This window comes from Lineus longissimus, chromosome 4 (assembly GCF_910592395.1).
Source record: "Lineus longissimus chromosome 4, tnLinLong1.2, whole genome shotgun sequence".
In the NCBI taxonomy this organism is placed as follows: domain Eukaryota; kingdom Metazoa; phylum Nemertea; class Pilidiophora; order Heteronemertea; family Lineidae; genus Lineus; species Lineus longissimus.
This window is the reverse complement of record NC_088311.1, coordinates 3364305-3391271: the sequence shown is the minus strand read 5'-3', so window position 1 is coordinate 3391271 and position 26967 is coordinate 3364305. Positions and strand designations below refer to the sequence as shown.

Genomic DNA, 26967 nt, shown 5'->3' with positions numbered 1-26967 from the left:
ACGCATTTGAAAACCCAGGACCAATCTAGTTAGGTCATGTTGACTTTGGTTAGATTTAACCAGCACTTATGAAATGGGTAGCAGTATAGGGGGTAGTATTCAGCCCAGCGATCATAGAGCAAACCTCGATGGAAAGAACAGATTCAAGGACAGGTCAGGAGTCATGCATCCTATGAATACAATACTTTCCAAAAACGTGGATCATCATTACTTACTTTCGGTACAACAGCAGCACTATCACAGCAATGAGTAGGAGCACAATAATAGCTGAGAGAACGCCAACAATTATCCCTGAAAATACACGCAATTAGTAAAGTCTGAATATGAACTACAGTGGAACCCCGGTAACACGACCACTCATGGGACCGAGGTTGAATGGTCACGTTACCGGGGTGGTCACATTAGTGAAGTTGAAAATCCATAAGTTGAAAATTCTGAAAAATTTTCAAAGCCAATCCAACTTTTGTGCAACTGCCTGGCATTTATTTCAGATGAGATTCTTTCCTAAAATTTGCAGTCTGGAACGAAGACCCACCATACGTGTGTAATGTACAAAAGACAACAAGAAATATTACTGCTGACTTGTACTTTACTTTACACAATACAATGAGACATCTTCACCATGGGTTTACAATATCATCCTCGAGCCAGTTTCACGATACATATTACATTTTAAACATGTTGAAGGCAATTTCCTGTTCCTTGTTTTATGCAGCTAAATTTCCTTGAGAACATTGATTGATGTCACCCAACAGAGGGCACTATAAGGATCTAAGGAAATGAGAATTTTTTTTCACAAAATGCCACAAACGTGATAAAACTACGGAGTCCTATTGCAGATATCATAATATCTGGAAAAACACTGATCATGCTACATGCTACATGAGGGGAACATCGAAAATGAATGAAGAGGAATTCTAGTTGCAGTCAAGAAATAACATGGGTGGCTAAAAAACAAGTGGATGATGATTGGTTGAAATAGCTGGATTCCACTGTTCCAGGATTTTACACAAGAATGAAATAGCTTAAATCAAAATATCTCTGAAAATTATTGCTATGAGACCTAACAAACATTCTTGACATATCAAAGTTAGTGTAACACTTAGGTTAGGCAAGCATAGTCGAGATGTTAAGTTAGATGTGAGGACAGGCTAACTAGATGGAGGCAGTCATACTGGAGTGGTCAGAAGAAACATTGTATATGTTGAGCACTGCGCCTAGAATCATTTGATTAACAGAACAGAAAATACTATAAACTCATCACTCAGACTGATGCTGCAGGAATATGGCAACAGATGACACCATTATTTCAAAGGTGGAGGATATAACTGCTATTTTCATCCCAGAAAATTCTGGCCATGAGGTAAAACTACTGGTTTTCGACGGCAAAAGACCCAGTGTTGCCATCTGTTGTCCATATCTTCAATCATCCAAATTCTTTATGACATGCCATATATTACCTATAAACATGGGGCTTAGCATCTCTTGGGTGTGGTCGTTGGACATCGTGTCTCCGAGGGGGGTCGGGGAGTGTGTGGTGGTCACATCAGATTTACCTAAGCAGAAACATGCGAGCAACGTAAACGACATAGACAGGCAAAGTGGGGAGAAAGCCAGGGTTGACTAAACGCCAAGTAAAGGTACAGCACTGGGTGGATAAGAATGTCCAACTTCTTTTCAATTCGACTTATTGAAGAAAGACAATTAAGTCTTTTTCACAAGACGTTTTGAATTTTGTGAAGTTCAGGACATTGTTTTACACCCAGTACTAGCAGAAGATTACGAGACATGATACAATACAGTTTATGTACAAGATTTAATAACTATTTTAAAACCTTTTGATTGTTATATGTTTTCCTTTATACTGTAAAGTGAACCAAGGTTTCTTTTGAAACGTACTGCGCTTAGCACAGCACTGTTGTCGCATCTTAACTTGGTTATCTTAGAAACCAATTAACATAATTACACGTTATCGCACTGGATAAAACTATAGCCACAGAGGATGCAACATCTGCATGCAACAAGATGGAACAACCAGATTTCAAATGCAACAGAAAACACGAGAAACATATGTATTTGCTGTTCTGGTTTCAAACTTGAGATGATGGCAATTAATTATTCAGAAGTAGTTCAAGTTATTGGGACTCTCTATGCAGTTGGCCACGACATTCACGTGTGAGGAATCAACATTGTGGCATTAGGCTGCTCAGTTTAACGGATACCGTTAATTTTTGCTGATGAGTGAGAACTTTTAGACCAACTAAGTGATATTATGGACTGTTGGAGGAAACTTGTGAAAACTGTACAGAACTGAAGCCGAAGAACCATAGTCAACCCATAATTTTGTTCAATCAAAACATATAAAGGAAGATTTTCTCAAGAAACTGCCAGCCTGATACGAATGAAATTGTAAAGAGGGCTGTTCGAGATGTACATGTATCATAAAATGTGTTCTTTAAACTATTTGTGCACATTTTCAGATGCATATCAGCAGCACCGCTTACATTAACTCGGTAATAATCATCAGTGCCGACCCAGCATCGTCTTGTGACACTCCTCCTTTAAGCTATTCTAAACAGTTGGCGAAGAATTTCAAGCAGATTGTAAAGCCTGGTCTAAAGATTGTAATTTGTGAGACTTAGCAAATGATAGCAAAGTTGAATTTGGCAGACTAAACTATCTCGAGTAAAGATCTTATGGCATAGGAAGTTGTATAAAAGCACAGAATAAAGTATTGCTAAGTTGTTACTTCATCATGATATTTCTTTCATTTTTCAATCAAAGGCAACGGTGATCTCTGCTTATATGATTTTCACCAAATAAACAAATAAAGGAGTGAACATAAGATACAAGTAAATGTACATTACTTGATATAAATGTACAAGACTTCATAAACAATCACACATTCACTGCTACTTCACAGGGGAACAGCAACTATTGCCTATAGACTGAAAAAAACGTCACATCTATCAGGGGCCACTGCTTATAACATTTTCTTAAATCAATTTTTTATTTCACCAATTCTCCGAACATTACAAACCTGCGGGCATATAAGATATTTTAGTATCGTTCTCATGGATTTGGTCATTTGGAAACACGTCAACTGCGGTCATACCAGACGTTGTGGTCGCCGGTCGGATGGCTGGGATCTCCTCAAACAATAGGTGGTCTGTCTCGTACACTGAAATTAATAGTTCTTTCAATCAATACGATCAATGGGTACAAAGGTTCGTTCAGCTTCCTAATTCAGCCCTCATATAGTAGGCATGGTGTTTTCATTATAACTACCAAAGCAAGTGCCATCTTCCGAAAAGTCAAAACTACTTTTTCATTAATACTGTAACTCTAGTTTTGAGTTTATGAAGATAAAAGTAGATGGCAGCAGTACGTCTGCTGAGAATAGAAGCCAGAAGTTGGGAAAACTGTCGGACAGGATATGAAGACTCTTTTGCGGTAGGTTAATGAAATTCCAAGAGAAACTTAAGTAAGGAAAATTTCTCAATATCAATAGTTAAACTATAGTCCAGGACAACTTACCAGTATACTGCATGAGAAATCCCCGATTGTTAGTCCCGGCATGGGACGAAAAATGGACATTAACTTGACTAGCACCTTGAGTACTTGAAATCTGGCGACCAAGAATCACTCCGCAATCTAAAAATATTGTCTTTCCCTGAGCATTTCTTGCCTCGGCCTGCTCAGAATTATCGTTAATTGTCAAAAAGTCAAAGCACCGCATGCTACGGCGTCCGTCTAACTCAAAGTCAAATATCGTGAAGTTAACGCGGTAGCCTTTTTCTAAGTTGATCTGCCACTTGCAGTCATGGTCTTGCGGGTATTTGTTTGGAAAGTTAGGAGATTGGATGAAGCTGGTCCGCTGTGTTAGGGCAATAGGGTGGCTGTCATTACATGTGGTGGCTATCTGGCTCACTGAAAGATACAACGGTAAACGAATGGTCAGAACAGATAACTTAGGAAGAACCAGAACGTAAGCATCTCATTACATGTGGTTGCTATCTGGCTCACTGAAAGATACAACGGTAAAGGAATGGTTAGAACAGATAACCCAGGAAGAACCAGAACGTAAGCATCTCAAATTAAAGGGACTTTCTTCTTTTTTGGATCAGGGATGCAGATGGATTATACATGTCCTGCTTGGCTCACTGAAAGATGCAATGCAGTGGAGATGATAGCGAATGATGTAAAGCACAGTTGTCAATGATAGGTATTCTGCAAGTAGAGAAAATAGTCATTACAAATGTCACCTGGTGTGACGATACAACATTCACCATTGTGAAACTGATGAATTGGTACAAATCCATTTGCATGCTCTGTGGGACACCCTGTATACCACTTTCTAATCGGCATGTGATAGATTTTTTCTATATTCCCTTTGATTCCTGTGTGTATGCAGGCTTCAAAGGACAACACCGACCCCTCAAGCTATTGTAGCATCTACAATGACGAACACCTCAGAAATGCTCATTTTTTCCCATCATACAGCAATGCAGCATAACAGCCTCGCCATTTAAGTAATCGATCGCAGAAAAAAACGGCTAATGCTCTCACCTTTGGGCAACACATCAGAGATTGGGAATCAAATTACCAGCAGAAAACAATTATCTTGGTGCTAATGATTGCTAACCTTGAGCAAGAGAAGTGGTTGCTACACAGTGGGAGCATAGAAGGAAGTACATGATTTTTCGGATTTACATGTATATACTTTCTCTGTGAGGCGATTACTTTGTTCTTGTTTATATGATCTTCCTGTAAAATGCCCTCCTGCAAAGCAACCATTTCTCGTTTGAACTTGGTTGTACTGTACATGGTGGCCATCTCGATCAATGGAAGATCAGTTAAAGATGGCCGCTGTGGTGACCATCTTGGATCTTGTATTAAAAGAGATTCTAGCATGCCCCATCCCAAATTTCCAACCTAGTTTTCTGCATATTTCCTGCCATAATTGGGCTGCCTAGCATACGTCATCCTTACACCGCACTCCGTATTGCATAGGCCTAGTTGTGATAGCCATAAGAAGACCACATGAGTCACTCGGTTCAAAAATATCCAAAGGTTTTTTGAAAGGAATACGCCCAGGTACCACTCATCCATCATCTTACTGGGACGGTTTGCGTAGAATCCGATACTTGCAACGTGTGTAGTTTGTGTTGTGAGTGCACATGATTGAAATCAAAACCTTAACGTGAGTCCAATCAACAGCAAAAAAAACTTCGTTGGAATTCATTGGAAAATCTTGGAGATTTTTCATGATAAATGTGTTACTGCTGGCCCAAATGCTCTAGATTCTGGAGGAGAGATCAGTAATCGTATGGACAATGTCATGGTATGGTTAACATCAACATGGTGTTGATGTTGTGAATATCACACGTTGCGATGAAATTCTTCAATCATACTTCAGAAATCAACTTGCCTTAATAAAATTTACAATTCATCGCTGAGAAGCTGAAAGACAGCCAAAGCAGAATAGAATAGAAACAGACAATTACTTCTGCTAATAGATTATTGTTTTTCCAGCAAAGAAGCATCTCCGATGGCTGAAATTACACACCTATTAATTTGTCATTTCAATAACTTTATTTTTCGGAATAAAATAAAATAATGTTCTCAATAATGGGAAATTCATTCGGAGGAAATCAATTACTGTGAACAGATCTTGCTGTGAGGCATGATAAATATTGCACCAATACCCAAGGCAGTTTAGTAATTCACTTACCGCCAAGGTTGGCACATAATATGCTGCAATTCCAAGTTACTGGGCCCTCCAGTCCTCACATTCTTATGTCTACCTTCAAATCTCTACCAGGGCCAAACAACCGACTAAGTACCCATCCCAGCTCCACCCATCATCCTCCAACCACTCCACCTCCTGGGCCCTCCGCCCCTCACACCCTTATGTCCACCATCAAAAACACCACCAACTGGAATAATGAGGCAATTAGTTTCCCAATCCTTGTACCACAGCATACTTCACCAACTTGACATCACGCTGGATGAACAGACGGTTTTCCGCCAGACGACAATGTGGTTTGCCTCCAAGACCAACATGGCCAGAATGCGAGAGCGGAATTCAGAGTTCAGAGAAGAGGTTAGACATGCAAGATGATTTGATTGGTTGTGGTAATATTTTCTTAATGATGTTGCCCAGGCGTGGAATAGTGATTTCGATATGGTAATCAGGCCACAACCTACGTACTTCGGATTAGTCATAGATACCGCAAGTTGAACATTACTTTAACTGTGACTTGAATATAGTAGTATAGCCGATGTTGCTACCAAATGCAGCAATTAACCTTTGAACTTATAGGAACTGGCACTGATTTGGAAGGCTGGTGGAAAATGTGACAGACATGACCAGGGACATCATTTGTTATCCATTTGCATTGCAATACCACCATGACAGAATGACATCAGTAAAAGCTTGACCTCGCAACACAACTTTCAGCTCGCAGCTTATAACACCAATGTGTCTAGTCAAAAGGTCACTGTCAAGTCAAAACACCAAAGGTTTTTCATCAAGATTTACATCTAAGCTTGGTTTGTAAATCTATTGAAATAGAAGTCGAAGATTATAGCTCTCATTTGGCAAACATTCATTTTCATCCTCCTTTAAGTATTTGATACTTTGCTTTCCCGCCAGCGAGAACTGGCAGGTTTTGGTAATAATCATCTAAAGAAGCTTTGCAGAGTTTCGTGTTATCCTGATGGCTTAGGCTGGTGGTTCGGCTATCACCAGCTTTACCATAAAACCATCGGAATGATTTCCCTAGACATGGAGATTTAGAACTACGAGTTTTTTGCTCTCCAAAAGTTGAAAATATTCCAGAGTATTGCAACCTTGCAGGACCAGTTTTTCGCCTACTTCGCTCACATTTTTGGCAGTTTACAGCGTAATGGAACATTATATCACCTGCCATTTGAACGTAAATACTGAGAGAAGAACAACATACCACAGAAGTGATACAAAACCCGAATCTCATGATCACCAAACTGACTCCAACACGACATGACTACGACTTTCACTATGATCGCCAGGCTTTGGTTCCACACCTCATTGCCTGAGAGAACTGTATGAACGACAATTCTGGCCAGGTAACAGTCAAAATCATCATTCCATTTCTAGCCCTACCCTGAAGTATCTCTCCTTTGATGTCGCCACCTAACAATTATCTCGCCTCAAATTGAATCAGCACTAGATCTTTCTACCTGAAACTGCAATTTGACGGAACTTCTCAAGATTCGACTATGACACTGATCAAGGCCGAAAAGTGGCACCTGAAAATTCATTAGAATTAATTACCTTTGTCGACTGCCCTCGGCTAAGTATGTCCAAGGTGCTGTATTGGCAAGTAACTCAATTACTTGCCACTTAGTACATTTAGGCGAAACTGGTGCAAAGTGAATAAATGAGAAAAATGTACCTCTAGTTCTGATATAGTTCTCAATCAAGACCTAATTATTTCCAATATTTTGGGATGGGGGTATGTTCCAACTTGAATTGTCAAAGGGTAGGAATGACTGAATATTCTGGATTTAAACCTACAACCTCATGATCAATGACTTGTATTGGCACAAAGTAGCAGCAGCCATGTTCCTTGTTTGTCAATTTCCTCTCCACTTGTCCAGTTTTCCGTTTATTTGAAAGCGACGTCACTTTGTTATTGACCATCATTTCAAGTGTAAATATGAGCCTACTTGTTCCAAGTCAAAATGACAACTGCCACACTTTGCATAATGCTTCATTTGACATGGATGATGACGAAAGTGTTATTTGCATGAATTTATAGATACAACTGATATTGAAGGTACCTGCCTACCAAAATTAATTTTTATATTCTACAGGGATATTTGCCATAGGGTAGGTCTACTCGTAAAGAAAACTACATATAGGGCTGTAAAACTGTATATTTTGATAGAAACAGCAACGATTTTATCAAGTTTCTTCAACCTTCAGCGCCTGCATTAAATCCCTACGGAGAGAACAGATTGGACCACTTTGATACACTGCAGGCAAATGTCTCATGCTGTTAGGTAATCACATGAAACTGAGACAGGAGGAGCATGACTGTGACGGGCTGGGGTGTGACCGTGGCTTCAACGCCAGGCAGGGGTCCAGACTAATCAAGTTACAAATTAATTACCCATGATGATGTGCCCTCGGCATACTAATGCGACATTTGGTGACCAGAGGCCATATTCTATTGTGCACGACAGGACCAACTTGCTGGAACTAACTTTTTTTTAAATTCAGTTGATCCTTATTCCCGTAACACACTTTCGTTAACTGAATTTTAAGGATATTAAAATGACGTTTTTCCTCAAAACAAATTTATTTTATCAAGCTTAAGTTTAATTTCTCCACTAATCCAATTTCAATTAAATAGAAAACTTTGGAAAAATCTTTGGTTCCAGTTGTCAATTAGAGATGAAAGACAATCCCTTTAACTTTTAGTCATCAATCAAGCAAAATAATTCAATTTTCATTAAAATCTTAACAGAGGATATTTTTAACATGTCAAACTTCTCGGGAATGAACACTTTGGATCTATTTTTCATCTGCATGCCCTATATTTGTGACTCGTTCTGGCTAAAGTAGGCAGTATGCCAGAGCAAGTCACATATGTAAACTTTCCAAACAGAGACAGTGAGAACATTGTCGTAAAAATAAATTCTGCCTACACCATCACCCCATGGCCCTAGATATATTCCACGTTCAATATCCTTGGCAATGTCTTCCCCAGAGCATGACAATTAAGAGTTGGTAGGTAACAGCAGTTCGCAATTGACTTGGTCTTAGGGGCAGACAGACTCGAAGTACCCTTGAAGCCATCATTGATTCCTTTCCAAACAGAGAAGAGCGATGGCTTGCGGTGGAAACCTAGTTACCTCTTTTAACTACAGTGAGCTAATGCATCTAATGGGCAATCAAGCCTCTACTTCCAACATGGTTTATAGTTGGCAACATCGTACAATGAAGGAAAAGCTTGTTTGATGACAACATGTTTTTGAAGGATGGATACATCAAACTCTCAAATTACCCGCAACATTTTCTCTCCAAACAAAGGGTAGCACTCCGTCTTAGAAATTCTGAGTTCCACACAAGAGGTATTAGCCTAAAGAACCTTATAGCTCATGTTGCTAATGTTCTCCACGCGGTGACCATTGTTTTGCCTGGAGCTATATAGTATGACATGCTCTCAAAGGGAAGGACTTGTTCTTGACTTCGCCAATGCCATCGTCCCCGGAGTAGTTACTAAAAGTATATTCTTAACATATTAGGGCAGTGTCCACCCAAGACTAGACAACAGACAGTGGTTGTACAATTGGTGTAGCGATGTCAAACACTTAGCAGTCAAGATGTGAGATAACCACATCCTTCACACCTTCCACAATATCTAAGATCTGGTAACCAGACATCATCATCAGTCAAAAGGTGAGCTACAACTGCTTCTGATGGAGACATGAAAGATGAGGTGTCGTCCAATTGGCTATCAGGAGTCACAGGTCTTATTACCCGTAGCTGAAGGTCACTGGATATCGGACATTTCAGGGCTGGGTACAATAGTGCAATAATAGTGATTCTTGATGTGCCTGGGTGGCAATGTCGACAAAAAGGAAATACTATCGTACTCTAATTTCACCTTCATAAGACTCAGTGCAGCACCATTGAACAGACAATGACAGTCTGTTCAGTAGTTTCTAAATTGTAAGGAAATATCTGCCCATGCATCATGGAGCCCATGACTGAGAAGATTCCAAGACTGGAGACCGTCAGGAGGAAGATTTGTCTACATGACCAGCTATTTAGAGACAAAGAACAACTCCAGAGAACAATTGACTTTATAATCAAATCAGGAGGCACCTCTGTCTGCCAAAGTAAAAGGAAAAGAAGAAGGACACACCCAGGGATATACAAGTAACGGGTCAAGATCTGTCTGAAATTTTGAAATCGAGGCACAACTCAATACTCCGAGCAAATGTACTTCCCTCATTTGTGAAGTACCCCAACCAGCAATGGCAACTGACCAAGGCAAAGCATCACACCTTATCAGTAGGCTACAGAGCCTGTCACAACTATTTGACATGAAAACTAATGGGCAGTATGGCTGGATTAATGGCTTTTCTGGTTCGGACAGAACCATTAGTATAGCACATGATACGGCCGGGGAAAATAACCATTATCACACGGTAGCTGATCGTTATACTAAACTAAAGATTATATTAATAACACCAATGATATTTAATGGTGATGTTTATAGATTACCTGATGATACTGTAAGTACAGTGGAACCCCGGTAACACGACCCCTCAAGGGACCGAGGTTGAATGGCCGGGGTGGTCGCGTTAGTGAAGTTGAAAATCCGGGGACCGATGACGTTTCTTCATTTTGAGCCGAAACGAAACAAGTGAAAAAAATATTTGGACTTTGAAAATTTTTCATCTTTCCGAGTTGAACTTTTTTCAAAATTTCAAAATTCTTATTATTAGTTTTCAACTGATAGAAACTGCCTGTACAAAAGTTTTCATATGGATTCTCATGATAGCCACTGCCAGTGGTGTTATAATAATCAAGAGAGAGCAGTAATACACACCATCACCCGCAGCGTTAGTGGTAACCATCAAGCATCTGTAACGGTCTTGAGGGCACATCCAATGTACCCAATGAGGTATAAAGGAGTCCATCCAACACCTGGTTGACTTCGTCAGCCAGCGGCTACGGTAACTTTCCAACCGTAATTGGCATCGAGCACAATTTCCATTCATGATTGTGCGAAGATATCGATGAGGCAAGCCATGATAAATTGTCCACTCTTGAAGACCCAGAGGCAGCAAGAACTAACAGCTTTTATGCATGGTCCTTGATTGGTGATGAAATAGGTGCAGAAATTCACCAGTTTTTCCCCACCTAATTATATGTGCCTAGAGGAAGGATCTGCAAAGAAAGTGCTTACCTTTCTGGTTAATGCTTTGCTGTGACCCAAATTTATTTTCTCAAAATGAACCAACATCACCAAAAACTTATGTCCCAAAAGTTTTTTGACTGAAGTTTTTGGGACTTTTGGGACTGAAGTTTTTGACGTTCGCGGTCCAAAGTCATTTACATCAGAGAGGTCAGGAATGCAAATAAATGCACAAGCATGCTCATTCATAACAAAAATATGATAGAAGACAGTGATGGAATAAAAACAACGATTTGCCTGGGATCACCCTGACATGCAAATCCAGAAAATTCTGCAGCTTGAAGCCTTTTAACTTTGCAAAGTCACGTTTGTCAGAGATAATGGCAACATCTTGTACTGTGAGATAAAACTTTTATTTGCAATAGGTCCTCTAGGCCTGTTCAAATATTTCTCAAGAAGATATCAGCAGTGTATGACGCTGAAGATATCGATAACGTTACAACTGGTGCACCGAGAGCAAAAGGAGAATATCACTGGTATTGGTAGCTTCATCAGGCAAGAGATGTCACCAGCAGTCCTAGCCAAGGGGGCACATGTATCGGCATCCTGTTTTAAAGCCGGACAACAACTGCGATTTATAGTCTCCATTTCAAACAAAAGTTGGGTGAAAACTCCATCTCAAGAGGCCATTTCTACCTTGGCCTCTCAGAATTATGGTCATCAGAATTCCAGATTAACGGGCAGTTGCCAATTTCACTCGTCCAACAAACTTAATCAAAGTGAAAAAATTGAATTATTATTCTCATTATTCTCAATCAAGGTTGGAAAGTTCCTTCAGGGGGTGTATTACATTCAATATAACCACCAAGATGCCCCTGGCCAGTCAGTGCCCATGGCAATATATGACGATCTTAATAGGATTAGTTTGCTTTATTGAAACCATAAAATATGCCAACTTCATCAGAAAATGTGCCAACTTTGCCACCTCTGAAATATCTTCCAAAGGAATACTATCAAATAGTTTCCATTATGAGGATAGGAAATGTGCTTTTATAAACCAAATCATAAGGTATTGGGAAATGGTAAATGACTTTGTTCTTCTACATTGTATTGTGATAACCACAGCAACGAAACCAAGAGCAGACCTAAGGCTCAAGCCATTAGATCTTTCTTGGTAATACCAATTTATATCTGTAAGACTTGGCGGAAATGGAAAGGAATGACACATTCTGGGGGAAGCAACTTAAAGTTGATTTGCATTGTCACAGCTGAAAACCATGAGAATTCTCAGAAGGATTTTTCTGACTTGGTACCACAACGGAAGGAAAAGGGCTACAGCAAATAATGTTAGTCTTTTCATGTTCTATATTTGAGACTACATCTCTATGACACAATGGAAACGGTAAACGATTCTGGCAAGCAATCACAATAGGTTTCCATGTAGTCGTTTAAGCAATCTTTCAGCAGAAATGCTATTAAAGCCTTTAAAAGAGGCATAATTTGCCTTAGGAGAGCAAGTTATCATGAGTAACTCATGGTTACCTGATAGAAAACAATAATTAGACTAAACGTTTCTGTCATAATATTCTGAAGTAAAACAGATCTGTCATAGTGTTGATATGAAGAAAGAAGAAAGAAGGTAGACTGACACCACCAATGGCAATACCTTTGTTTTTCTTGACATCGTTGGTGTGAATGGGTATGGTTACTAGGGATGGTTTTGCCAAGCCAATAAACCGGGAGAAAGGTGTTCCAGTAATGCTCACTAATGGACGACAGAATAACAGGACACCCAAGGCGATACCCATGAATCCGCTCTTAAAAGAGTACAAAAGTTTAGCAACAGTTCGGCAGTTTCCCAACCTGGTGCAGTGTTTTTGGTTGTCCTTCATATTTCAGTGTTTCCCAACAAGCAAACAATCTGGGCTTGAAACACTGTGACTATTGCGTACTTGTGCAGCAGCAGCTGCTATAAGTGATGTCTGCGTGGCATGTCCTTGGTGGATAACTGACACAAATCACAGGGGGTGGTTACAGAAACATGAAGGTCCATTAATAATGGATCGCATGCCATTGGCTTCATTTACGCCTACCGCACCACACAGGCTGCGTCAACGCAACACTCCACATTAAGCTATGCACTCGTTGCACTTCGTTAAGCGCCCTCCATTATTGATTAGAGTAATTAGATCGCTAAGGTGTACATAGACTGAGATAAAAAATTCATTCAGCGATGCATTCAACAGAATGCAGGCAGCAATCTATGTGTTTCCTGAGCTTGGTATTTATATTATGACAGTATTCCTGATAATCCTTCGGGATTTTTCAATACCATATTACGCCTATTTACAAAAAAAAGATAAACCGACAAGCTGACAAAGGATGAGGCTACCAGCATGCTTTGCCAGTGTCGGTATGTATTTCGATCTTATCTGGAAAAATTCAGTTGAAAAATTAACCATGTTTTGTAACAAGTGATCTAGGAATGTGAGTGAGGCTAATTGATAACAAATTCTTGCCATTTTGGCTCTTTATGAAGTTGAGAAAGATCATGTTCTCCTGTGAGATAGCAATATGTAAGCTTTCATAGATTGACATTTCATCATACGCGATCATGATGTCAGTATGAGGCGGCAATAGAAAGCACTAGGTGCACAGTCATCTGTTCTAAGGTCAAGGTCACAGACTCAAAAGCTGCAGAATGCCAGATGAAGGGCACAGCTCTAGTATTCCTGTTGACCACTGGATCATTCCATGCTACGTCCCGACTACTATTGCAGTGTCTATTCGAGTTGCTCTGATGCACTTTTGTTAAACATGAAATCAGAAAAACCCGGAAGGCAAAAAAAAGATGTAGTCCTCGGAGTGTTTTTCAGACCATTTTTCGCTAAAACCGCACATGCAAATGCACCTTTCTGATTAAATGGCTTTGGCGCCAGAGATATATCGCATCGGTGTTAGTAATTAATGAGATGACCATGTCCATTATTCATGGAAGATATTGAGCAGTCAGCTGTATATGTTTTTGTGTTCCCAAGGACAAATTGGTCGCACATGCAATTGTTGGGTTGAAATTAAAGGGGTGTGGTGGTTGCATGGGTTGTCCCTAGTTTAGCCATAATTTTCGAGTTCTCTTCCTCTGTCAACCTGCCTAAGGCCTTCCATTACCTCATAAATAATCAAGTCAAACAGCTCAAGCTTTACGGATGGAAAACAGCGACATCCCTTGCGTCAACACCAATCTTCCACATTAAAGCTTGACGGGAAAATAACAATAATTGAATTAATAGGGCCCATAATCTAATCAACTGCTAAATGAAGTGATCCAATTAGTTAGCCTGATAACAAGACATGAGAGAACTATATTGCGGACTAAGACACTCTGTTAACAGCCAAATTTCAACGCCTCTACATTTTTGCAATTCGCAAAGATATCTGAAAAAATTAATTTTAACGATTTTTGTTTTGAAGGATTATGAAATTTCTCTAGGTTTTTCAAATCGAAACATATTTTCGTGATTTCTATTTTCACAGATCTCAGTTAGAAAACTGCAAAAAAAAACTTTAACTTACAAATTTTCGAATAAGAAGCTTATATCAAGTTAAATCAACCACTCTAACAATTTATACTAATGGAATTAAAACACAATTCCGAGATAAATGGATTTATCTTTCTTCAGTTAATGCAGGTAAAGAAGCACCTTAGACAGAGAAAATTGGTTTAAAAACAGGAGGAAGAACTGCAAGCCGTGAGCGAGTCTATATCTCTTACTCAAAGTGACTATCAACCCAAATAGAAAATGGTACCATCAGAGGGTGCTTTTGGTACCGTGAATAAGGTTTTCTGATGGTACCATCAATAGTCAGATGGTAAGTTGAAGACGGTTGAGAAGACATTTTCAGGATAAGTCATAAAAGAGTATGACCAAGTGAGATAATCACTTACTACATGTAAACTCTCAACGTTCAACAAAGGGCAATCCATACCAGGTTGACACATTTTTATTGATACACCCCATATGAGACAAAAAGGAGCAACCATTGCCTTTTGCTAAAAGCATGATAGACAATATACATGTTATCTGCCTCTAATGGTAAATGTTGTAGACCTCCCCGCTTTTCGTGATCTATGTTCCCATTTGAGCAAACGTTCTCGCCTAATGTGCCCACGCTGTTATAAATATGCAAAAGCCAGAAGAACATAAATTTACACCATTGGATCTCCAGTAGGAATACATATGGATGGCTGTCTGGCAGAGTGATGCTGTATGCATGTTTCTGAGACTAATCACACCTCACCAGAATACCATGCCCCAAAATTATCTCAATGTCCTCATAAATCAGTGATATGCATTGTATGGTGATAAATTTTGCAATCATCCAGATATTGATGTGATCTGCAGACTCTCAAGCTCCTGCTCTCTGATGTACTGAAAGTCACCAAATCCTAGGGGCAGGGTGATAAGAACTAACGCTGAAGAACGCTGTATCTGTTCAACAGAATCAAAACCTTTTACCATCGACTTCTCCAACGATAGCAGTTAACACTGCAGATCTAATAGCTACAAATCCAACACCAAATCACTGAACAGACTTTACCTTCCTCAGCTGTCAACACAACAGAACTAAGAAGCAATACACCTGCATTCTTTGAAACAGACTTTACCTTCTATAGCTGTCTGTAGCTGTCAACACAGCATATCTAAGAGGTAACAAGCCTGCATTCTTTGAAACAGACTTTACCATCCACGGCTATCTGAAGGTGTCAACACAGCGGATGTAAGTAGTAACAAACCCACTGATAGTTAGAGTAATACCGAGAATATTCATCGTCTCGCTAATCCTGACCTGTCGTTCATCCCATAATAGTCATCTGTCAGGTATGTGCGTGGTGGAAAGTCGCGATGACAGAGAAGCCGCAGAAATACAAGGAAATATCGCAAATGATGCTTTTGGAAGGTTTCTCTGTGACTAAGGGAATGTATGACAAACTCCAATGAGGCAGATGTAGAGGTTCCTAACTTCGGTTTGAATTAGCGGAAAGTTTTTAACGTTGTGTGCTTTCTATCAGCATTTTTATGAAGTAAATGTAGATAGAAATGGCTATAGTCAACACATTTCCCTCCGCATGCCACATAAAACGACGTGACAAGCCCAAGTTTGTTCCACACTGACAAGGACAACCAAATGACCCTTCCTTATATCCATCCATCAAAACCTTTCAGTTAATGCTGCCTTATGACAGCTGTTAACAGCAACGATCAGGTTCGCCTTCTACCTTTTAGCAAAACATGACAGATGACACTTAAAAGAGACAAAAAAGGACATATTACATATTCTTTATGTATACAATAGGCAAACAGACACTTTGAATTTCAGACCGCCACATTTCCACCTCGTCTTCACAAAAGCAACCCTTACACAATGATCCACATCCACCATCGATCCTCCATCTCTGCCCCACCAGACCAAGCACAAACATCCAGCTAATATCATGATATGAAGCAGTTATTAATATTTCACATTCGGGGATCCATTTCCACATTCAGCTTTGGCGAAGGTAAATCTAAGCTTTGAAGTTTCGCGCAGATCGGAAAGCGAATTTGTGTCTCGGGGGAAGATGTTTATTCGGTGAAAGCTGATCATCCATGCGCACAGATTTATTGTATTCTCAATAAGGTTAGCGGGATGCTATGCGGTCGATACGTTTCACAGGTTTCAGATTTGCTCTGTCGGGGAAAATAACATGTGGTTTTCTTGTACTATGCTTGGATGGTTTCTCAAAGCCTATCAGTTCTGACTCAGTAACTTCTTCAGAATTTAGTTGTGCGTTTCCTGACGAATTTTGCAATAAACTTTCCGTTTGAACAGAATTGTCCTTTTTTATGCAATCTGAGATATACATGGTGTGGTATGGTTACATTAACCAGTTATTTTTGCAGAGCCAAAAGCTTGCAAATTTGCATGTTTTTATTTCACAGTTGACTATGATGATGCATTGGAACATTTACAAACAACAGACTAAAAACAACTCGTGATTATCTCTAAACACAGGCATTGGAACATTTACAAACAACAGACAACTCGTGATTATCTCTAAACACAGGCATTTTCTCTTGCCTCATTTTTTCCTCCGTGTAGCCATTTCAATTCTTTACACTTGTTATCGCTGGTCATGAAATCAATACTGGAGATTACAACCGAGCATTGATGCATACGCCTACTTTTATGGTCAATATGTTTGTAAACATAAGGCAGATCATGTCACTGGATGAATTGAAAGCTGGCACTGGACAGTCCGTATCGCTAATTCAAGAATGTGACATCAATTTTCATAATCTCACCTAGATACATCAATATAAAGTCAATTTCATGCATTGTGAATACTGCCGAGAATACCAGTTTCCTGCCATAAAAATTACAGCAATGCCACCAATTTAAAAAGGCAATGCAATCATTCATCAATCAACCACAACAGCGAAAATAACGGTCGCCCAAAACCGCTGAGCAACAGGTAAAAGATGAAATCCGAATCTCCTTGCATTAAGTGAAAGAGTGAGTCTGGCCTCAGGGAGGCCTGCTTCTATTGATAAGTACGAGCCAGAAATCATACACTAATGGTCTAAATGGACGGCGGCAAAAGAAGTCGGGAAAAATCGCCGTGCTACGGATTGAGGATCAAAGACTGGTCTCACTCGCCTCATGCCAAGCAACATGCTGGCAAAGCGTTGAGAGAATTTTTGATACCTTCTTTCAATTAGCCATTCGATGGGGAATTACTGTGGCCTTTGGGGTACAAGGGAGGCACGTGACTTTGACCTGGGCCATTAGCTCGATCAAGAACGTGCTCTTGATGACATTTTTCCGATCAAAGCACAACAAAAACACATAATCCTGCCAACTTGCTCTGTGAAAATAAAGGATGTGGGTTTTACCGGTGCTCCATCTGGCTAAGAATCAATCATGCATCCATAACATCATTGAGCTGGTGAAGCACATATTAAAGTTTCTTGAACCTTGATTATGTTTCTTGCAACTTGCTGGAAGATGTTTCTAGCCAAGGGGAAGAAAGAAAGCATCCAGGGATTGGATTTTAAAACTGCACAGGACCTGACCTCTCTTAATTAGGACCAAGATATGAATCACTGATTTGTTTCAAACCTAAACCATTCCTTGGTTAAAGTGCTCAGGTCAAGGTTCAATGCTTCTCACCATACCCACAACTCACCGAAAGACATTTCAAAGTAAAGGCAGCAAATGTAGCATCCAGGAGGCTCATTTAGTTAAGCACCATGGATGTGAAATGCACGAGGTCATCACCTTTGCATTTAATGATGTCTAGTAGACAGATGAGAAATATACAAATCAGAGGTTCCCGATCTTGATTAAGATCAAAGACATGACAAGACCTTCCCTCAGATCAAAGGGTCAAATGATAATGGATCACAGAAGAGCAGCAGTCTGATTGTTTGTCTCTATTAATCCTGGATTCCTCCAGAGAGGGCTAATAAGACAAATTGGCATTGGTTAATTATAATGGAATAGCATATGTTCAGTAATGCAAGGCCAATGTCAAGGGAAAAGTCAAGGGCAAGCTCATGAGCAAAACAAGCGGAGTCTCACAAAATGTCACTTCGGTGAAGAGACCCAATCAGCACAGATTCCTTAATGCTTAATTTCCCCGACTGTTCAACTGAGACTTGTATCTTACATTTCACCAAAGAATCGGTCGTAATTCCTGTAGTGACACAACGTTTTGTCAGTTTTTATAAGATGAAGTGAACACATCTGCAGCATGTCTTATTAATTTGCTGGCTCTGCAGCTACGTCAATTTCAAGTCATGCAATCGGCCAATCAGCTGTCTCACTCTCCGTGGTATGACATCAGTCATGTCGTTAATAGCCGATTTAAACCGAATAAAATAAACCAAAGGTAAAAGCTAATTCATTACCAAGTTGACAGGTCAGGCAATTTTAATTGATATCAAAGTACACTTTTGGCAGGTAATTGACAATATGTTGAAATTGAAATTTCCTTTGAGATCCATAATTTGTAAATATGAAATGCTGTGAAATGGTATTCAATTAGTTTTAACCTTTGAGGATCTCATTTTATTTCCCCTATGAGAGTTATCGATCTATTTTCTATGTCTTGATGAAACAGCAACATGCATATTTATGCAGAGTTGTCTCCGCAAACCTGCCCAAGGCATTGTTTTTGTACAAAAGATATGCAAAGAGTTAACTGGCCTTACACATTACAATTGATTTATCGATGCAATCGAAATAAAATTCATTTATTATTTCTATGTTTGATATAAAATATGGATGCTAACTGTCTGGTCTATATTTCTAATATCAGCCCCTCTGGGCTTTCTATATTTATATCAAATGATCATCGACATCAAGGGTATAATTTGTTAAATTGGTGCTGTCTCTTGGAAATACAGATAGTATAAGAGATATTATCATATCATGTGAGTCTGGATCACTTAATGTCAAGGGTAGTTTAAACCATACTCTAAGAGCTTCAAAAGACCATGGGCAAATACAGAAGATGATAATTATATGTGTATGAAATATATATTGATCAATGCATACTCTATGACCACGCGTAGAAGTTACAATCTATACCACATTCAATATTTGGAACATAAAGACTCAAGCTTTCATTATACACGTACAGCCCATAAACTTCCAGATCTTTCAAAGATTTCAATGACAGGGAGATATTCTCCTAGACTCAGACCCCTGCTCAAAGCCCTGACTGCGCCTGAAAAATTACACTGCCTGGAAATATAATCATTTCGGGATGCAGAGCTTCTCTTTAAAAAAATTAAAATAATTACAAAAATAATCAGATTTACAGTTCACCATCTACCTTTAATCCTTATCCGCATGTTAGACAGGCCATGACTTGTAGAAACAACTGACCTTTATTCCGGATCATGTTTTATCATGATTACACATGTTATAACAAAACATGGGCAGAACCGTAAAATGTCATGAACCGCATGAGCAATTTCTTTTTGTAAAAGCCACATTCGTGACCGCACCCATGTAATAACAAAATCATTTCTGTGATTAATTTTTCAAACAGATCACATTCCTTTTGAAATTAACTGTCATGCTCTGTAAATTATTATAGGTAATCTCCAGGCTTATAAAGTCAAATTATTTTGCTCAGCAACGTGGGGAGATTTTTAAGTTTGATTCTATTCTGAGCAATCACTGGAAATCTTTGTAGCTGGTTACTTAGACCAAAAAGTGGCTGAGCCTACCCAGCTCAAACATGCCAAACCCCTCTCTAATTCCATGCCAACCAGTTCCACAAGCACACCAAGCTTTGAGGAGGAAACATCTATAAGCCAAACTGGCCTAAACCCTTCCCAGTTACATGCTCGCTCGCTCTTCTCAAGCATGCAAAAGTTTGAGGAAAACAAATATCGGAAGCTGCCCGTGAAACTGGCTGAGGCTAAGTTTCAACTACAGTGAGAAACTGAGGCGAAATCAGGAGACCAGGTGGTTTTCACAGGCTAATTTCGATGCAAAAGCCTCTGAAATGTGGAAAACTGTGACGTTTTCCTGTTGTTGAGGAAGCAACCTCGTACAATGAATGCAGCAAGACCAACTGGAAACCTACACCTAGCAACAGCAGATTCATATCCAAAGTAACGAGAACATTGCCACCTCAGAACCTTCTATGTCAATATGCAACTGCTATTCACCTTGGCATTCACCATCAACACTGAGAAAACTCACTCTTTCCTAAAATATTTGCTGATTCTCAAGACACTGTAAAAACGTTAGTATGCTCTGTGCAAAGTAAAGCAACTTCATCGACATAACTGTTAACACCATCTGGAGAATTCCCAAGAGCAAGTAGATTTTATTTATCTGTGTTTATCTGACTTTGTTTAGCATTGCTGCAGTCGTCTTTGCTACTAAAAACAAACTTCGTTACATACTTAGCATATTCTAACACATACAGTTTGCAGAAAACTGATTAACCCTCCATTGTCTATGAAAATAATTGGAAACTTTTTGCCCACCAGTCTGACAAACCCCGGAACATGGCATAGTCAAAGAGAAATCAAGATCTAGAAAGGACCAGGATTTCACTGAAATATCAAGTATATCGATGAACACCTACACTAAAACGAGAAGTCGAACTTACATATCGTTCAATAATCCTCTGGAACAAAAAACATTATAAAGCATCAAAGCTGTTTATTGTGATGACAGATCTGACGAAGCTCGAAAATCAAAGCTTCACCAACAAAGGCAGAGAGAAAAGTTGTGCTTAGTCATCAGTTCAAAAAACTAGTTTAGAGAATTCTCAGATCACCCATAAACTTGTCAATACACTTGCCCCTGAAACCTTTGCCGTTCAGCACTCCAATGTCAGAGTCAGGATGTCACAAAAACGATGCAGAGTTCATAAGAGTCACCCTGGGACCAATTCATCAGGATTTATCGGTGTTGATACGCATCGCTTATAATTCAGGGAGTGTTGTTTGATCATGAGTTTTCTGGCATGAAAAGCCTCAAATTGGAAAAAGGCTGCATCTAATGAACGGAGAGAGATAAGAGTTTTTCAAAGCTGATTAACAGCTGGTTTGGGTTGGCAGTGGTGCTGAGAGCGTATCATACATGTATCAAATATATCATTCTGCGTGTCGAATATTGGGCAGTGAGATTGTGCAGTCTAAATTGAAATCATCTCCTTTACCCTGCTGTGGGTGCTGTTAGAATATTAATGGTACTGGCTACTCATTTCAAAGCTTTCACACCTCGCAACTGATCTAAAAGCCAGCAAGTATCGTCTTATAGACCAAAGAGCATTACATTGCATCATTTGCAAAACATAACCAAGCCAAAAAGGTGACAGCACAAGAATATTTCAATCTATGATACATCTCATCTCAAGACTTTGCAATCCAATATTGGGATTATTGCAAGATAAGATACCAATGACAATCTCTGTCTGGTGACAGTCTTTGAGGTTCACTTCCTAGCTGAATATGCCGAAGTGGCAAGAAAATTTACAAGATTAGTCACAAATGTTCCCAGGAAAATGTTTGACCGGTGGTCATCATAGATGACATCTAGCCAATCATATCTGTCCTGACCCTAGTTCTTGACACAAGGGAATTGATAAAAGGGACAAATAATGTGTGTTATTAGGTCTAATGTGCCATCAAGGAAATCGTACCTCAGATGAAATTGATACAAATGATATGATGGGTGACTGGAGAAATGGTGCGAGTTCAGCTAAGAATCAGAACGACATTGGTAGACCTTACTCTATCATGCAGAAATGATATCATAAATCTATTGGTATGATTCATGAGAGAATTGGATGGCACAAGAAATAATAACAAGAAAGAGACCGACTTCTCTATTTCGTCCCCATACCAAGGTAATAAACAATATTGAAATACGTCCAAGGGTGATTCACCTGTAAGACGTTGCTCCCCTTCTTGAAGTCCCCTCATCGCATGAAGGGTATCCTAAGCATCCCAATCGAATATGTTGTAACATCATCCAATTACTCACAAATAGGAACATTTCGATAAAATAGAACCTCATATCTATCGTCTTTGCATTTTTTCATCAGATGGATACTACCCTAACGAGTAAAATCAAGGCATGACCAATCCTTTGACACCATCACTGAGTCACTTCATCATCCACCTCAGTAGGTCTCCAAAACATCTATTTCTTTGTGAATGTATCTCAGTCCTGGTTCTAACCTGAGTCTTGAGTCCCCGCTTGCACAGGTTCAGAAACAAAGATACCGTTCCATGGCCTCAGATGTATGGCATCTTAGGTATTGCTCTTGAAAGGTTCCGGTCAGAAAAAGGTCCAATGATGCATCTAATCAAAGATGATGCTTCTTGAGGCTTCTGCGTGATTCATGCACATGCGGTCAGTCTTTCTTATGTTCCATTCATGCGTATGTGGTCAGGATTCCTTCTGTTCAGGGAACCTCATCCATCGGGAAGTTTTTCCTTTTTGAAAATTGTATCATATTTCTTCGAAAGCAATGCCGGAAGAATCTAACTAATCTCATAAGATATGGAATCCAACACCTCTCAAACTCTGAGTTCTAATGTCAAAAGAAAGACACTGAGAGGATTGCATGACTGGCTTATTCCAAGCACTGCTTGAGCTCAAATCTTGTTGATATCCTTTCTTTGCCTGGCAGTGAATTTTTTCAGGTTGCTTCTTCACTCTTTTTAGTTTGACAGCGTTGTTGGAGAGATAACTTTTGGCTCCCATCAAAACTGGCAACATCGCTAATCAAATCCAACCTTAGAACGATCGATCAGAGCAGCTGTTTTAGCTCCCAAGAAAACACTGACATCTCACGACATCAAACGTCATCAAAAGTAGTCAGAATCAAAAGGCTTTTTTAGATTCTTTGATATTGATTCAAATGAATGAAGTTTGAAAAATGAGTCAGGGAACGATTCTTTTTGTGACATTTCTAGAAATCACAAAAGTTAAAACAAAGGCTAATAACGGCAAAGATTTGAACTCTTAAGGAATCACTGGTTCAGAAAATTAAGACACGGAGCAGTCATGAAAATGATGGCGAAATCAAAGTGATTTATCAAGGAAGCCTCACAAAAGGCAAAGCTGGATCTGATGATGAGCTCTACTGGATTACTGGCTGCCTAGGCTGCTGAGAATGGTAATCAAGTTGTTGGAGATACTTCAAGATAACGGTGTAAGATTTGCCATTTATTCACGGGAGGAACTCTGGAAGTTGCAGATCTGGCTTCTGTACTTGCTTCAAATAACTTGAAATTCGAGTGAAGAAAAACATTTAAGAACTTTTCTCGAACACGATCTTTTACTTCCTGGTTAAAGTTCGTCTCTTTTGAGGATGGATAAAAAGCACAAGACTTTAAGCTGGCATCATTGGGGTGCCAGCACGTGGTCAATCTAAGAATTTGCACCTAAAAACAACTTTTCTTTCATCATCAAGAGAGAGAAGAGAAAGAACTAACAGCAAAAGTGAAATTTTTCATAAAAATATCTCAATTGCTAGATACACCAAAGAACATTTCTTTGCCCTCCAGACCTTTAGAGCTACATGACGTTATGAGCTCAATCATATATTGGAGACGTCTCATACCCCAGAACCATTCTAATAATCCAAAGACTTGTTTCTTTAGACTTTTCCGTTCCTCGCGGGAGACATGTCATTATTGGGTGGATCGTCCCAAAATAAAACATGAAACAAAGTAGAAGGAGGCAAAAAAGGCAGCATTACACCTGAAATGTCATGAGGACTTTGATCCCAAGGTGCATGCTCTAAAACTGGTTGGCCAATTCAAGATAAATAAGAAAGCAAAACATGATAATCAGGCAGTAAAAGGAAATCCATTAGACGTGCTGCGGAAGTTACGTCAGAATTTTGAAACTCTTCCAGACATTCTTTCACGTCTGCTTCAAAGATTTTGAAAATCACTTGAGCTGGATTAAGGGTACATTAGTCATTACTTTTGTCAATAGATGGTACTAAACTTTTTTAATCATTTTTCATACTGTGATGAACCTTTGGTACATCGCAGCTTGAGGCTTGCTATTGGCTTCTTTAAGGCAATGCATTAAAATGTCATACAATGCATTTTGTTGCGTTGTCTCATGACGTCAGAGCAGTACATGAAAGCAATTCTGCAAAGAAAGTTTTGGAAAGAAAGTTCTGTGTATCTTCTTACCTGCTATACATTTATATTTCACTTGTAGATATGATTTGTCGCCTCCACACGGATTATTGAGCTGACTCCGCGCCTGCTCCTCCGAGACGAGCATCCGGCACTCATGGCGTCCCGAACACTTGCGCTTGATGTACATTTGGACGTCGATGTAACAGCCGGTCTTTCCCTTCACGCCACAAGCCATGGAGGACATTCGGCCGTAGGTGGCGGACTGGAACACGAGCAACCCCCTTGGTCCACATCGCAGGTCGAGATAGTCGCCGTGACATCGGCTCGCTGTCTTGAATAATTCTGGAAAACATAAAGAAAACAAAGAGTGAGACACGGATGATTCTAAGTTTGTATTTCAATGCATTCTTTAGTACTAATTTCATCTTTAGAATACATGTAGTACGCTTAAAGGTTTTCCAGAAAACCCACCCAGCCAGCCACGTGAACAACACTTGTCATCTCCTGAAGCAAAGCATGTTAGCCTGATTTAACCGCACACCCCTATCTCGAAATAAGCCAATAACTAACAAAATAAAAGACCTGATTTCACCATCTGCACATTGGCACTAAAAGGGTTAATATCTCAAAGCAACAGTTGCCACCTCCCGAAGCTAAGCATCTCAACCCGATTTATCAAGTCAACAATCCATCAAGGACTTTTAATTTCACCTGTCAATTTAATACTCCACAGCATCCAACTGCCAAAGAGGTTGAGAGTGGCTGATGTGTTCCAGCTCAAATTGAATTAGAAGGGCGGTAGCTTCAATGTGCTTGGGATTTGAAAGCCGACGTCATGTAGGGCTTCGATTTTATGAGTTGTTTCTAGATTGGCGGCATGCTGATTTTTCGAATTTTTCACATTTGTCCTTTTATTACTTTGAATTCCAACCACACAATTTAAATATACTTGTTGTTATCAATCTTGTCCCATACCGTTTGCAGTGAGCTTCAATGAGCCACAAAATGAGACGATTTGAGCCAATATGAGTCAACCCCTGAGCTACCGGACCGTCCTGTCCCCTCCACTGAGTAACAAGTTTAAAAAACACTTTGTGTTCAACACGACACAATCTGCACCCAATCTGTACCCAATCAAGACCAAAAAAACTGTGTTAATTTGCAACCAATCGAAATTCACACAGCTCACTACACAATCTACATGGAAGTCTTTAATCTACAGCATATGAAGCTATGTAATTAGAGACAAAGGATGGCACAGACTATCATTAAAAAAGATCAAAGGTTGCCTGAGTCATCCAACGTTGGGACAGAAGGTGTTAAAAGAAACGTTGCAAAAGAGATATCAGATTGCCTATATCCGCTAAAAGTCCCTGATGAGATACATATTGACAAATTACTCAAGCACAAAGAAACCCGCAAAAGCCTCTTTTACCCGAGATAGCAAAATTAATATTGACCAAGTACTCTTTGATGCGTGGAATACAACACATCGGACGAAAGCAGCGGAAGGAACTTCTCAACATGGTGATAACAGAAGTTGACAAGGTGATAAATAATGTATAATCCTGCTGACCTTACACACACGCCATTAGACAATCAACAATGCCAAATTAGCCTGATGAATTCTCGTCAGCAATCTCTACTCAGCATCCATTTCTTCCTGATACAAGTAACACCACTTATCATCTTAAGGAACGATCCGATCAAACTGCCAACAAATCACCCTGCTGGCTTCCCAGTCAAATCAAACAAACATCTGTTATAATGTTAGTCCCATTCATCCCACCCATTACTCTTATTTTTCCATTAGATCTTAAGCCAGGAGCCTCCAAGTTCTGTAATAAGGCCACACTAACAATCATCATCAAAGGCAGCTCTTTCACATCACAGGGAGCCAAAAAGGCTAAAAGGAACCAAACATTTAACATATCCATAAATATAAACTAATGACTATAGAAATCATGACTGCTAGTAAACAATCCATTAGGATGGCATTACCATTAACATTGCAGGAAATAAGTCTGCAATGGTGATAAGAAAGTGTTATTGTTTTTGCTAAGCTTTGTTGGTTCTTTCAATAGATATATACTTCCAGAAATGCATGAACACAGTAATGGATGCCTTCAGATACGTATCATAGAGCATCTTATCCCCATTTGGCTTTGCCATTTTGACCTAAACCAAAATGCTAACGAATTGTTACCTCTATCAGTTGTTGTCAATTACTCGTTAAAGAGAAATGCTGCTAGCATCGTAGCCCAAGTGACACCATTGGTGTCCAGGCAAAGTATGGTATGGTAACCTGGATATCCCTTTTGTTCACATATAAACCAAGTAAAATCCAGCCTGAAGCTGTAGGAGTT

At 39.5% G+C, this 26967-nt stretch overlaps 1 protein-coding gene across 2 annotated transcripts in view; it reads right to left on the bottom strand.

Annotated features, from left to right (window-relative positions):
• The window catches only part of LOC135486432 (uncharacterized), a 103195-nt gene that overhangs the window by 5270 nt on the left and 70958 nt on the right, over positions 1–26967 (bottom strand). The window contains exons 2-6 of one of the 2 annotated variants that reach the window (XM_064769214.1): positions 24653–24943; positions 3538–3930; positions 3041–3181; positions 1461–1556; positions 216–291 (exon numbers count right to left, since the gene is read on the bottom strand). In XM_064769214.1, the coding sequence (XP_064625284.1) occupies positions 216–291; positions 1461–1556; positions 3041–3181; positions 3538–3930; positions 24653–24943 (997 nt within the window). The remainder of the gene's footprint in view (positions 1–215; positions 292–1460; positions 1557–3040; positions 3182–3537; positions 3931–24652; positions 24944–26967) is intronic. The other variant, XM_064769215.1, reaches the window with a different exon arrangement.